The sequence below is a fragment of the Dermacentor albipictus genome, chromosome 8 (assembly GCF_038994185.2).
Source record: "Dermacentor albipictus isolate Rhodes 1998 colony chromosome 8, USDA_Dalb.pri_finalv2, whole genome shotgun sequence".
NCBI lineage: Eukaryota > Metazoa > Arthropoda > Arachnida > Ixodida > Ixodidae > Dermacentor > Dermacentor albipictus.
This window is the reverse complement of record NC_091828.1, coordinates 107,883,226-107,898,577: the sequence shown is the minus strand read 5'-3', so window position 1 is coordinate 107,898,577 and position 15,352 is coordinate 107,883,226. Positions and strand designations below refer to the sequence as shown.

Genomic DNA, 15,352 nt, shown 5'->3' with positions numbered 1-15,352 from the left:
CTAAGCTGTATCTTGTAGTTGGTCCCCAACAACAGTAACCACTGTGTTATATCGCTACAAAGATGAAGTAAAACGTTAACGAAAGACAGATAAGAAGAATGCACCACCGCTGATATCGAACCTGTGAGATCTCCCCCATCAAATACCGACACACCAGCTGACTGCACCTCCGAGAGCTCTTGTGGTTACTGAATACTTTCCAAGGTGGTTTAATCAAAATTGCGAAGGACTGGCAAAGGCTACGCGACATTTCCTCAAACTGGGAAATTGCTACTTAATCTCGACACACATATAGCCAATAAAAAAATGGCAGTGTAACCACAAGATACAGTCATGCCTACAGATCCATCTTGTTTTCAATACACACTTCAAGCATTTCTTGGAACTAAGAATGTTTTCACTGCACTATGCTCAGTTGCTAGCTTACTCGGTCACATGTCCACTTATCCTTGGCTAGCTTGCGTTTCTCTGCTTTCTATTTATGTTAGTGTAGTGACATTATTTTCCCATGAAAGCCTCTTTTATTACAATGTAGACCTGAAAAAAATATTACCGATGTTTTGCGTTTGTCTTTTAAATTTAAATATTTGACACCACTCTGATGCTGCGCACATACTTTTAACTAACTTTTGAAACATGTGTATGTGTAAGATTCACCCCCCCCTTCCTCTGGTGCATTAAAAATAAACTAAAATAAATAACCCCCAAGGTAAAAGAAGTTAGGTTACATAAGTTAGAAGTGAAAGACAGGATAGCAAGAGGCAGAAGCAGATGTCGCCATTCTCCTTAGCAAAAGTGGAGAGTAACACTTTCCGGGACGTTGCATTGCTTTTTCGCGATTCCCGTAAAAAAACAGATTAACGGTGTTCTACTGCCATTCAATACACTCTCAGATTCTCTTTTAATGGTTTCAGCAATAAATGGGTCTCTACATGAAGACATCTAACCAGAAACTTTCACTTATATAAGCAATATGGAGGGTTACCCTCGGACTGTCTTGCTGCCCTACAATAAAGGGTGCCACTTACTGCCTTATTCTGATCTTTTCTGCACCACATTTATTCTCAACTGTGGAAGAATTGCACTGCCCTTCTGATGGTAATTTTCTCTGCAAGCAATGGTACATTTGACTGTCTTCTAGAGTGCTCAACTCAAACTTGGATTGCAACAATACAGAGCCCACTTTGAACTGAAATTTGAGAAACTGACCAGTGCGAAACGTTTGGCCAGTCTACAAAGCAATCAGCAGCCGCAAGCGGAAGAATGTCAACTCTCCTGCTGCAAGCAGACATGGCGAACGAACAAGACACGCAACCCACTGCTACCGCCACGACAGGTGCCACGCAACCGGCATTTGGCTGGATCTCAGTAGCACTTTGGGGTTGAAGTTACGAGCACCCCGAAGGCGCTGCTCTCAGCCGGAACAAGGCGCTCTGAAGGACCATGGAAATGTGTTCTGAACACCTGATTTTGACCAGCCAAATGTAAAGCCCATTGCCAAAGCTCTCTAGGGCACTCGAAAGCGACTAACCAAATGTATCAGGATAAACTGAAACGTGAACTGAACATAGTTAGCCAGAATGCCTGCTATGCACAACGACATGGAGTGCAATGAGCAATCGCCCTGTAGCTGGCTTTCGAGCATGAAGTAGTTTCAAGTGTACGTTTTGAAATCTGAATTAAACAGCTGTTACAAGTACTGGCAAACCTGGAGACGAAACGATGCACTGAAGTAGTTTTGCAATTGTTCGCGTTTGAATTTATGCTGTCGAGTACCCACATTAGTCTTGACATTAAACAAACTATGCAAGATTCAAAGGTTTGTGAAACAATAATCTAACAGCATGACTTGATTCCATGTTCTCTATAGCAGTAGGTTTGCAAATACTTTCGAATAAACCAGGGCTGGTAAAAGCTAACTGGTGGTTGTGATCACAGACCATCAACAATATCAGGCTGACTTACGAGGGCTCATGAATTCAGAGGTTGATGCAAGTCCTTTACACTGAGGCATCCGTCGACCATAGGAACGAAATAAAGCAAAGCGCAAATTTCAAATGGGACGGAAAGAAAGCCAGGACACAGGACAGGCACTAGTATTGAAAAACATTATGAAATAATTCACTAAAAGTTGATCTAGTTTACATCTGTCATTTACGTAAATGAACAATGGCTGCACGAGGAGGCTGTGGACACTTTTAATTTGTGTTCAAATAGTAGTTCCTGTAAACGTGCAAGTACGAACAACTCTTGCAGCTTTTTACTGCGTAGTTCTCGTGCTAAGGAATCCCCCTGCTGGAACTTTCCTTCTAAGGATGGTAAATCAAGACAAGAAAAATATTGAGCCTCAAATGGAAACCTGAAGTTTCCATTCACATTGGCACACCATGTACAATACAGTTCACTCTTACAGAAACGGCTACCCCGTAAGAAAGCCAATGTCATGCTTACCAATAGGCAAATGTGGCTGATAGGATGAATTTGGCTCACATTTATGCATAATATATAATCTGCATGCATTCATGCCTTAATTCAGCAGTAGTTAGCAGCCAAATTCACTTGCTGGGTGTCCGCTTTGGGATTAAAAAAAGAAGTTAACTGAATTCTGGAATTTCAGATGACAAAAACTATGATACGATTATGAGGAAGGCTGCTGTGGGGCACTTCGGATTAATTTTGACCACCTGAAGTTTTTTAATGAGTGCCTAAATCTAAGTACATGAGTGTCCCCTATAAAGTGAACCCATAGTATCAATACCACGGTGGTATTTTATCACCAAGTATTTGAAAAGGGTGCTTAGAATGAGAGACAAGGTAAAGACAGAAGACAGAACATGTGCGCTGTATAACATGGTGACAAAAAGACACTAAATGGATATATTAAGTCAAGCTAGACTAAGAAATAGGGAGTCTGTAATACCAAACTCATTATTCACAGCGAGAACAGAGCTTTTGTAAGCGAGGAAACAACAAAACTGAAAAAAGAAATCAGCGTGTCATCTATCCCGGAGTACGGCATCGGTGGTATCAGAAAGATGGCACACCAATGCTGGCATGGCGAGGTAACAGGTGACTGTTGGGCCACCCGAACAAAGAGAAGCCCCCAAACGCGGAGGCACCTGAGAGCAAACAAATGAGATGCTTTTGAGGTTTGCAGCGCGACTGTTGGCCAGCCATGTGATCCTTTGTTACATGCAGAAGGACGACGTCACGGTGACGTAGAGTTGCATAAGGTGGCCAGACTAAAGTGCTGCCTCAAGCAGAAGTGAAGCCGAAGCTGACACACCACGACACAATAGTATCTCTGGTGACATCGGCACTGCCTGCTAAACAGTAGCACGCCCTCTCTGACACCCGCTGATTCACAGAGAATGACAGAGAAGGAGGTCGCATGGGGGATTACATCATCTGTTTTTGGTGAGAGCGATGCAAATTGAGAAGCAGGAGTGGCACCTTTGGTGGAATATTTCTACATGAAAAAGTCATATATTGGCATATTGACTTTGTCATGTAGACAAATAAAATACACAAAGATACACTTGTAGGCATTAAATAACCTACTAGTACACCTTGGCCTAATATTTTACTTGAGTGTCCCCTCAATGAAACACCGAAGAAAGTACTGCAACAGCAATATACAAACGAGCATGCAACTGCTGCGAGGACATTTGCACCTTTACCTTGACTCTTGTTCTGCGTGCCCTTTTTTAAAATTAATCAACGCAATCTTTCCGAGCTTGCTATTGTTCTTCTTGACGTTAGTGGTGTCAGTTCCCGGGTCAATGCTGCTTGATGACAGAGCAGTAGGTGCAGAAAGAAGAAAAAAAGGGGAGAGGGGAAAGAAAACGGAAAGCTAAATAAATAAAGCCGGTTGAGAGAAGTGTCACAATCAACTCTGGCTCCACAGCTGAACGAAACACTTGTTCTGACAGGTCCCTTTTCTTTTCTGCTGTTACTGTCACCCATCTGTCAGCGACGTGCTGCTGCCTGCTGACTGAATGGAATTGTCTGTTCCACTGGGGCTGTCGGAGTGATTGAAGTGGTTCGCACAGGGAAGTTGTTATCTTTACGTGCATTCGCTATTTCCGCATGATTCTGCACCACTCTTTCATTCCACTTCTATTATGCATGTTTCGTTTGCCCGATTTCGTTCCTTCGTATGCATGACAGAAGCTTGCGTAGCTTGAATGATTGAAGCATGTATGGAGCGTTACAACTGAACGAATGGGCTTACTGGTTTAAGCTTAACGAAAAGGGCTTAAGTGAGAGAGCATTCATAAACCCTTTTTTTTCTCAATCTGATTACTGGTAGGCAATGCAGAACCTGCAATGACTCAGTCATAATTCCAATAATGAGTATGCAGTATACTGTGAGAACATACTTATGAAGGCTGGCTTGTACATGGTGTAACATGAAACTGGCATGACGATGGGAATCGACGAATAAAAGAAAGAATTAGTGCCAACTAGCAAGCATCAGATTCATTATCGGCTCATTCTTCAAACAGTAAACACAAGGTAAAAGCAAGCAATAAAGGTGACTGATCTTCTGACTAGCGCTAGTTGTTTGTGATCTATCGTGCTCTGAGCAGTGTGAGAGGCAGACAAGAGAATAAACTGGGACAGGGGATGCGTCGTTTGCTCCCTATTATGTGTCTTTCATGCTGTCCACAGAATAAAGGAGCATTGTTTATATAAGCAAGAATTATACATTATACACGTCTGTAGTGCCCTGAGAACATGCCAGATAAAGAAAATGACAAATTATTAGCGGATAAACTCACAGCTGACACCCTATTTCCCCTGCCTAAAGGGTGACACTGTGCGACTTTTCATCAGCATGATGTATGCCCACAAGAATGCCGACAAGAATCGCCAAGTTGAATTACTGACAACAAACTAGAAAGAGTTGATAAATGCTACAGCTGGTGAAACTCGGAGGACCTTCTGCATAAATTAAACAAAATATGGCACTACTACCTGTCCCATGATTTCATGTTATTTTGCAATACCACTCAACTGCAATTAGCAAGGCAGGTCTAAATACTACAGTCAGGAAGCACCGATGTATGCTTGACATTTCCAAAAGTTTCTTCAGGCAGTAAAAGCGCAACTTAAATTGATCATTTTCATTTGTTACAAGAGGGACTAAATAAATACATTATGCTCATTCGATTCAGTATATTACAATAACATTAACTGCAGATAAGTCGGTGCCGCACAGGTATAAAAACAACTTGGAAGGGCCACTAAAAAAAAAAGCACTAATTCAGTTCCAGGCCGATAAAGTATTCTTTCAATTCTCCATTTTAGGTAATTTCGATTAAAGAGGTCAATCATTTGAAGAGAAAATGATGTATTAATGTTCTGTGTGTGTTTTTTTTAGTCTCATGCTGAAACCCCAGTGCTGGCATGTCAGTGTGATATCACTTAGCAGGGAATAAGTTTGGGCGTGTTGGTGGGATACATTCAGACTGGGATACATAGCGCAAAAAATGACACAGGGACAAGCAGAACACAGGACGAGCGCTCATCCTGTGTTCTGCTTGTCCCTGTGTCATTTCTTGCGCTATGTATCCCAGTCTGATATCACGTAATTCACAGAGTCTTTTAATATTTCGGCCATATTGGCATGTGAAGCATCCTTGGAACTTGCCACATTCAGTCTTGGCAATTCAACGTAGTCCACCTTTACCAAATAAAAAAATCAACAAATCCTGAGCAGCAGATGCTGTCAGAATCTATGATGTCACGGCAAACTGGTGCGGGAACTTCAATTCAGGTAGTGTCGCCACGCATCCTATGTTTTTACGTCTTTTTCTGGCCCTGTCTGGCCTCCTCTCACAGTGACAGTGACTGTTTCCTGGTTTGTATAAGCACGATTGAGTTGACATTTTAGAAATGACACTACAATTAGCAAGCAAACTCACTGCATTCACTGACGCTGTCACCATGCTCATGGTTGATGTCATTAAAACATGCTCATGTAGCTGCAAAGTTAACGTAATAACATTGGGACCTACAGTACAATGATGACCTACAATATTAGGTCTTCATTGGTCATTAAGTCCTTGACACCCACTGGCCTTAACGTCACCCATGTAGCACAGGTAGCCCAGTAAAAAAAAATATTTCGAGTAGCCCGGGACAATCACAGAAGATACGCTGAAAGCCTCGTGACATTTACCTACGATGTACCAGTTTCTTCCTTTCTTTCTTTCTTTTTTTAGTTCCAGTAAAACAAAAACACATTGTACAACAAGACAGACCCCACAGAAGCAGTACATTAACCTCTGCCACCAATTCACAGTAATTTGACCAACTATGATGGCTAAACGCGGTAGATGCTGTTGAAGTTGTTGAAGCAGCTCCTATAATTGTCTAGTAGTCGCAAGCAAGACAGATAGAGGCAGTAGTTGGCATGCGTCCATCTTGCTGGGTCAGCTGGCAGAAGACAGAACATGAATGATAATTTGAAATGATTATGAGGTCTATTCGGCAAGTTGGTAAGAGAAAGAGAGTATAACTGGCTACAAAAGTTTCATATGCAGGGCTCCTTAATCTGGTTAAGTGTGTCTCACATTGTTAAGCTATTGTCGGACCTCATCCTCGAAGGATGTCACTGCTTTAGGCCTGTATGCCTGAACTTGGAATGACTTGGCAGACGACAGAGAAGTAGGAGGAACAGAAGTTGTCTTCCTAGAGGCATATCATCACATAAAACTAATGCGATCAGTCAACTCTGGCCAAAAGTTGAGTGTCGCGGCGGAGGAAGGGTTTGTCGCAGCACCCTGTGACAAACGTGGTAGACCATGCTACACAGCTTGCTGCTGCCACCTCGGAGGCTATAAGCAGCTGACGCAGCTATGCGCACGGCAAAGTTGAAGCAGTTATTTCTGTGTTTTTCAGGTCACAGACATATTTTTCATTTAATTTCTCAAAGTGAGCAGTCATGTACTACTGAGAATGTCCTCGCAACCCACGAAATCAGCCAATAGCATTGGTCTACCAAATATTTCCGATGACAACATTGCAGATGTGAGAGCAGGCAACTGTCCACTGCTTTTGACAAGAGTTTGTAAATTCCCTGCTGTATACAGTGCAATAATATTTGGTTCACAGTCACCTTGTTAACAGATTGTTTTTTTTACTATATTCAAAATGTTTTGGCTGTGGAGCTCTTATATTCTAAATACATGGGAATGGGGAAAACTTATTGCTCAGAAAACACAGAACCGAATTTGACGAGGTTTGTTGCGCTTAAAAGAAACAATTATAATCTACCAAATGAAGGAAGATTTTCATTTTACGCCATATTCCTTTAATTTTTGAAAATCATAGTACTTCAAGAAACTCGAGTATCACGTTTGCAATTCTGCAACTCAACAGCAACAAATGATATTGGAATTCTATAAACTGTATCTATTATAATGTTGAGTAAGGCAATGAACGGGCTCAGTTGGTGGACGTTCATTATTGTATTGCGCTTAGTACTATACTAACTAGTGTAATACTAACTGCAATGCAATCATGTTGCTAATATAACATCTAAAGTGGACGAATTTGATTTGTAATGCACCACTCTGTAATCACCACAAATAATTCTGGGTACAACTTTTGCAAGACCTTCATAAACATTATGATTTAAGCTGCAAGCTCATTACATTTGCCCACGCCAGATTCTCTAATAGATGCAATTTACAAAAGTGCAATGTCTCTCTTTCTTGCTTTTTCTTTTTTGTGCTGAGTTACCGATTTGTAAACTTTGCGTTTCTGCTTTTTTTTTTCCAGTAATTTTCCAAAAGAAAGATGAGGCCCAAAATTAAAATTCTGCTTCTTGCAGTTGGTAGTATTAAATAGGTTTATAAATAAATAAATAAATAAATAAATAAAATAAATAAATAAATAAATATTTAGGTTTTGCTCTAAAATTCCACAAGCTTTTTTCAAATAAGTTTAGCGGTCGTCTCATATAAGAGCATTTCTGCGTTTTACATGTGTTTGACATGGGGAAACCCGAGTTGGCTAAAGCAGAGAACGGACATGACACAATGAATCATGCTTGAAGCGGTATGAGCCTTCGAATAGAAGATGAAGAAGCGCGGGAACCGGGGGGACAGAAGAAGAGAAGAGAGAAGTGAGAAATGTAGACGAGATGGACGCCAGTTCCACAGCAATGCTTTAAGTCTACTGTGTCCTTTAACTAGGATTCCATGTTGGGACCGGGAGGTCAAGCCTCCTAGCCCTATCACGGGCGTACTGGACAGCCAGGACTTGAGGGATATGATCAGGAGATCTGATCATTCCTAAAAACCGATTCCGGGAAATGCCAGGGCCGAGCGACCCACACTCCCAGAGCAGATGTTCAAGCGTGCATATCTCCTGTTTGCATGCTTTGCATATAATATTCATGTCTGCAATGTTATACCATTTCTTTATTTGTGCAGGTGAATAATAAGACTCTGTCTGTAATTGTCTAAGTGTAACTGCTTGTGCTCTGTTTAGCCTATAGTGAGGGGGTGGAAACTCCCTCCTTCCCATGTAGTAATGTTTTGTAATTTCATTGTATGTAATGAGCGTATCTCTATGCAAGTTCTCCAATCCAGCAGAATCAAAACCATATGTAAAAGCGGCCCGGTCTGTAAGGTCGCGGGCGACGCTGTTGGCCGATTCATTTGGATTGACGGGAATGCCATCGAGTGAACCAAGGTGCGCCGGGAACCAATAAATGTAACGTGTAACATTTGTTTGCCTTTTGTTAATTATTCTCGCAGCCTGCGGGGCAAGCAGGTGGCAACACCTTGTACAGGACCAGATTAAAGTTTTTCCTCCTCCTCCTCCTCCTCCTCCTTTAACTAGGAACGCTACAATGCTATTATCACTCCCTACGAAATGTAGACAAGGGTGGGACTGGCTCCGAACGAAAGATGCTAAAGGGAAGGCAGCAAAAATACAAATAAAAATTATGGGGTTTTACGTGCCAAAACCACTCTCCGATTATGAGGCACGCCGTAGTGGAGGACTCCGGAAATTTCGGCCACCTGGGGTTCTTTTAACGCGCACCTAAATCTAAGTACACAGGTGTTTTCGCCTCCACCGAAATGCGGCCGCCGTGGCCGGGATTCGATCCCGCCACCTCGTGCTCAGCAGCCCAACACCATGGCCACTGAGCAACCACGGCGGGTAACAAAAATACATGTGGAATCGAAAAAAGTAATAATAAAGAAAAGAAGAAATCACGAATGGTCAAAGGATCAAGTTGAGAATCGTAAACCATGCATAAAAATTAAAAGTACTGACGAATATGCACTAAAACGCCAAAAAAAAGAAAAGAATGAAAAAATATGGTGAATTTCCGGTGAAGCTTTAAAAAAGAAGAAAAGCAGTGTTGTGAGACAACCAGTTCGAATTACTGGGCAAGTCGCGGAGAAGGAAAAGCAATCATTCCCCTGGCTGAAACCAACAGCCAGAGAAAAAGAAATATCCAAAGAAAAAAGAAATCTCAAGAAACGCCAGCAATGCGGTGCTTTCGAAGTCGGTTTGTTTTATTTCTTTATTGTTTTACTTATGATATTCCAAGTTTTAAATTGAAAGAGCACGCGCGGAACAACGTTCCGGCGATGTATTTCAAAAGATTATTCGGAAAAAAAAAATATGCGCAGGGCTCACGGCTATGGAAGAGTCAAACAGAACAAATAAATTGAGAATAAACCGCTTATGCCCCCCCCCCTTTCCCCAAGCGCTTTTTGTTCTCAATATGACTACAGGCTGCTGTAAATGCCTTCCGCGAATCACTGTTTCGAAAGCAAGCGACAATGGTCCCCATCTTCATCGCTTTCCCAAAATCAATCATCGCAACGAAAAGTCGGCCACTGTGACGATATAAAAGCCACCGCAATATCAGCGCGCGTAAAAATAAAGAAAAAGAAACAGGCTTCCATCGCGCATAGGGCATGACGCAAGCGAAACATTTTTTTTAGACACCGATAATTGATTCCGTGCGACCGTCTAAATTTTCTCCCACTGCCAGCCACTCATCCTTCCATCGAAAATCAGTTTCAACAAAACGTTGCGTCAAAAAATGTTTGGGCTAACTAAAATATGAGCAATTCCACCTATAAACTGATAACTAAACCAAATACAACCAATGGTGTTGCTTTTACCCAAACAGTTAAAAAAATACTTGCAAAAGCAAGAACAGAAAGAAACCGCAAGCTGGTTTCACTGCCGTGTACGCCTGCGCTGCAACGGAACTAACGTTGCGGGAGAACCGGTCGAGATATTAAAAAAATATATATATATATCGATTTACAGATGAAAAAACACACACACACACAAATTTGCAAACGACGACTGATTCATCAAGGCATGGGATTATTTCAGCAACGCGTCAAAGTTAGTTATGATGCCTTCGGCAAATAAAATATTGGTGTGCACAGATTCGAATCGTTGCTATCTATTTCGGCTGTTAGAAACGAGTTTCTTTAAAAAACAAAAGAAAGAAAAAGAAACCTGCAGAGCACAACAGGTTACATCAGAAAAAAAAGCTCACGACATCTGATATCTCCACAATGTCCTTATCGCCTCTAAGCCTCAAAGTGCACTCTAAACGGAACGATCAGCTGAAACGTTCCCCCACACTTTACCTACGTCCCCATTGCAACTGGCGAGTTACCTCCTCCGTGCAACGTTATACATCAGCGCCAGCGTAATCGCGCAGTCGACCCAGATTCACGACTCCCACATCACTTTTGGTCGGTACGATAGATCGAATGAGCGCCAACAAGGCCCCACCGAAGAGCAAGGCCAACCGGAAATGCGAAGCCTGTGCCGAACAAAACGGTTCCCCCAGCAAGCGCGCTCCTAAATTTAACCACCCTCGCAACACAACCCCGACAACAGTGCCGACTTGAGGAATAAACAGGCGCCGCGCAGCAGCTTTTCTACGCTTCGAAGTCGAAACGTAACGACGAAAAAAACACACCGCACCGATTTACTATTTTATTTTCGCTCCGCGGTAAGCAACATGACCACGAGCCATTCTTCCGACACCATAACACCACCGAGAAACCGGGTCAAAATAATCCGGCTTTAAGCGAAGGCAAACCGCCTAGGCCTAAAAGGATAGGAATCATCGCTTCCCTTACCTCCGATCGCACCGTTACCGATTTTAGGAAACCCAGGACGCCACGGTTTTCGACGACGCTGGCAAAATAAAAGGTGCCAGGGGGGGCAAACGCCGAGAATCATCATGTGTTTCGCATCACCGATGTTTTTTTTTTCTTTTGCTCTTTTTTTAAGACGGGTGGAGGTTTGGCCAAGTACCTACGATATATCCTCGAAAAGCGTTTCGCTGCAGATACATCTTTCGCACCGAAAACGCACCTTCCGTACACAGGCCCCCCCAAAAATCATAACGCAGCTTTCGAGCGTCGATCCGCAAAAACACAGCAGCGAGGAGGTCACGAAAAAAAAAAAAAGGCAACATGCAAAAGCTCGCAAATCCTGCGTCGTCCACAGAGAAAAGCGTCAGGTGTTTCCGTACACCGTTGGTTGCGGGTGGCGCGATTTACCGATATTTCTCGGTCGGATCGCGTATTTTACCGAAACAGTCAACGCAACAGCATTCATAGGAAGTTCCTACGCGCACCCGCAAGGGAGTGTACAGGCTGGGAACGAAAAAAAAAAATTGGGGCATAAAATGTTCCAAGAAACGTAAGCAGACAGCGGAATACATAATCAACAAGATCCTCGTCGGCCGCTTGACCCTGCTCTGCTGGCTTCGCCCGCAAACAGCCACGCCTCTTCAAGAAAAATAGCTGATCGCACCGCAGCCCGTTCAACCACAACAGTAGCTCAGAGGTTTTCTTAGACCGTCGATGGTTATTAGCTCGCGGGGGAAAAAAAATGAGGCGGAACGAGGCGCGAATTTCACGGATAAGAAATGGGAAGAGAAAAAAAATGAAAATAAAAAAAGGGGGGGGGTTGCTACTTACCACGTTAGGCTTACGTTCCACGGGTCAGCTTGGCCGCGCGGCATCTCGTCGCGAAGCTGCTCGCTCCTTCGTTTTTCGCTCGCCGCGTATCTCCTTTCGGCTTTCAGGGGGCCAGTGTTTTCCAAAATGTCACCGATCCACACACACAAACACACGCACGCACGCACACACACACGGCAACGACGAAGGCCGAGCTTGCAGGAAGCGCGCTTCGGCGGCCAAGTTTCCTATCCGTATCGTCCGTGCAGCATTGTGACACTCAGCGGCGACGCAACGGACAGTTCTTCGTTGAGATTCCGGGGCGCCCGTACGTCCCGTCACGTCGCTTGCTCGGCGATCCACGGTGCACCCGAAATTCGTCCCTAGGCCACACGGCAGCCATGTTTCCTGACGTTTTCGGATTGAGCCAGCGGACACGGCGCGCCGTCTGTGCGGCTTCCGCCAACACTACACGGAAACGATAAAAGGACCGAGCGCGCGTTTTTTTGGCATCGCGCACAGTTGCAGACGGCAGAACCGCACGCCTCTGTTTTCTACCAACTCGAGGAGCGAACAAAACACTGAAGTTCACGGGAACTGATATTATTGACCCAGTCAGCCTTGGCGCAAATTTAAAGAAATGCAGGATAAGAGGATGTACGGATAGGGCCGCGGTTAGGTTAACCAAACGCGTATACTTCGACCTGTCTGACAATTCTTCCAGGACATAATCAATAATATAAAACGTGTTATTTATGCCGCCGTATTTTGCCTTGACTGAGAGGATCTTTTGTGGTGGCATAGTTCTTGCTTTTCATTTACGCAGGAGGTACGGGAACTGCCGTCGTTTTTCTCGAGAACACACGCTGATCGAAACAACAGTTCCTGGAATAACGGCCAGCCCGCGCTCCTTCGGAAGCGCCTGGCGCGCCGTATATCGCTTTGCGACGTACAAATTTCCTGTCGTGGAAGTTTCAGAGGAAGGCTGCGACAAATGACAATATGTCAGCACGGTTGGGAAGAAGTGACTGCGCTGAACGTTGTACAACGTAAATTAAAACGGTCTTCGAAGTGCGGAAGTTATAAGGTACGCCCGTGTGTAGCATACATGAAGCGATGTCACTGCAACATTACTGTCAAAGTGGTGCTTCACCAGCATGACAAACTCGCAGAATTAAGGAAATTTAATAAATGCCAGTTAAGGATCGACTGCAATGAGCTGGAAGAAGTAATAAACGAGTACGTCATATGATGTTTATGTTCTTCGAAAACTCTCACACAACAGGTACGATGACTGCTCTTGCAAAATGCCCTTAAATAGAACACCTGACTGCTCATTAAACTTTTCTAAGCAATCTCAGGTAATGTATCTGCCATAAATCCCAGGTCGATCTGCAACACCAAAAAAGTGCATTACGAAACTGAAACCGAAATCATTTATTGTACACTTTTCCGACCGCGTTTACAACGCTAGAAAACTGTAACAAATAGTATGCCTTTAAATTGAGCGTTCGTCTTTAATAATTACGTTGCGACACGGCGCTTTGTTATAGCTCACCCTCTTGGGGTGGCTACTGCAAACGCCACGAAAAAGCCCAACCACCATGCCAACCACCAAAACCCGTGAAGCTCGCAACATCATATCGTCGTCGACATCAGTGTGAATCGCGAAAAATTTGTGTTTTCGTCGAGCACCGGTGAGTAAAGATGGCTGCCCCACCTCCACTCGATGACAAGGCTCTGTGGCAAGACGATGATTCTCTCGGCGAAGAGGTTCTGCGGATGTCCGCCGACGAGATCATCAGCCGGACGAGGCTGCTGGACAACGAGGTTAAGATCATGAAGAGCGAGGTGATGCGCATCTCGCACGAACTGCAGGCGCAGAAGGAGAAGATCAAGGAGAACAACGAGAAGATCAAAGTCAACAAGACGCTCCCTTACCTCGTGTCCAACGTCATCGAGCTGCTCGACGTCGACCCGCAGGAGCTGGGCGAAGAGGACGGCGCCAACGTGGACCTCGACTCGCTGCGCAAGGGCAAGTGCGCCGTCATCAAGACGTCCACGCGGCAGACCTACTTTCTGCCAGTCATCGGCCTGGTCGACGCCGAGAAGCTGCGCCCGGGAGACTTGGTCGGTGTCAACAAGGACTCGTATCTCATCCTCGAGACGCTGCCGCAGGAGTACGACTCGCGCGTCAAGGCCATGGAGGTGGACGAGCGACCCACTGAGCAGTACAGCGACATCGGCGGTCTCGACAAACAGATCCAGGAGCTGGTCGAGGCCGTCGTCCTCCCCATGACCCACAAGGAGAAGTTCGTCAACCTCGGCATCAGTCCTCCCAAGGGAGTCCTCCTGTACGGACCTCCCGGAACGGGAAAGACTTTAATGGCTCGCGCCTGCGCCGCGCAGACCAAGTCTACCTTCCTCAAACTGGCCGGCCCCCAGCTCGTCCAGATGTTCATCGGCGACGGAGCCAAGCTTGTTCGGGACGCCTTCGCGCTGGCCAAGGAGAAGGCGCCCGCCATCATCTTCATCGACGAACTGGACGCCATCGGAACGAAGCGTTTCGACTCCGAGAAAGCGGGAGACAGGGAGGTCCAGCGTACCATGCTCGAGCTTCTCAACCAGCTCGACGGTTTCAGCTCGAGCGCGGACATCAAGGTGATCGCGGCCACCAACCGGGTGGACATCCTGGACCCGGCCCTGCTGAGGTCCGGTCGTCTGGACAGGAAGATCGAGTTCCCGCACCCCAACGAGGAGGCCCGGGCGCGCATCATGCAGATTCACTCGCGCAAGATGAACTTCGACAAGGACGTCAACTTCGAGGAGCTGGCCCGGTGCACGGACGACTTCAACGGCGCCCAGTGCAAGGCGGTCTGCGTCGAAGCGGGCATGATCGCTCTCCGGCGGGGCGGTGAAAAGGTGACGCATGAAGACTACATGGACGCTATCATGGAAGTGCAGGCCAAGAAAAAGGCCAACCTCAACTACTACGCTTAAGCGGGGTGGTAGAAGTGTTTGCTTTCTTTCTCCGTTTTTTTTTTCTCATTAAAGCCTGTTCTTTAATTCATGAGTGCGTGTTGTTTCTACTTTGCGTCATAGAGTTGTGTTGTTTCTTTCAGATGCGGAAACTTCATCACATCATACATGCATTGGTTCTCTGCTCTTGTTTCATAGAATTTTTTGTAGATGCACAGCCAACTGAGACATATTTCAGAAATATCCGGAGACTGTGTAGCTACTATGTTACCAACACATGAATTCCCTACAGTCGAACCCATACCAACTCATGAATTTCAAACACATGTCCTGTTTTATCCATACGTGAATGAAACCTGCAGTCACATCAACCTTATATGAGCTCTGTGCTCTTTCAA

At 44.8% G+C, this 15,352-nt stretch overlaps 2 protein-coding genes across 3 annotated transcripts in view; one reads left to right on the top strand and one right to left on the bottom strand.

Moving 5' to 3' along the window:
- rho-5 (rhomboid-5) overlaps nt 1-12,576 on the bottom strand; it is a 51,257-nt gene extending 38,681 nt beyond the window's left edge. Inside the window, exon 1 of one of the 2 annotated variants that reach the window (XM_070523988.1) lies at nt 11,997-12,576. The gene's annotated coding sequence lies outside the window, so the exon portion shown is untranslated. The remainder of the gene's footprint in view (nt 1-11,996) is intronic. The other variant, XM_070523989.1, reaches the window with a different exon arrangement.
- Nucleotides 12,577-13,623: 1,047 nt separating this feature from the next.
- Nucleotides 13,624-15,045, top strand: Rpt5 (26S proteasome regulatory subunit Rpt5). The gene has a single exon (XM_070523990.1). The coding sequence runs from the start codon at nt 13,683-13,685 to the stop codon at nt 14,973-14,975; it is 1,293 nt and encodes a 430-aa protein (XP_070380091.1). The 5' UTR covers nt 13,624-13,682; the 3' UTR covers nt 14,976-15,045.
- Nucleotides 15,046-15,352: the final 307 nt, after the last annotated feature.

Excerpts from the sequence above, each read along its gene's own strand:
- Rpt5 (XM_070523990.1), top strand. The coding sequence starts at position 13,683 with ATGGCTGCCCCACCTCCACTCGATGACAAGGCTCTGTGGCAAGACGAT.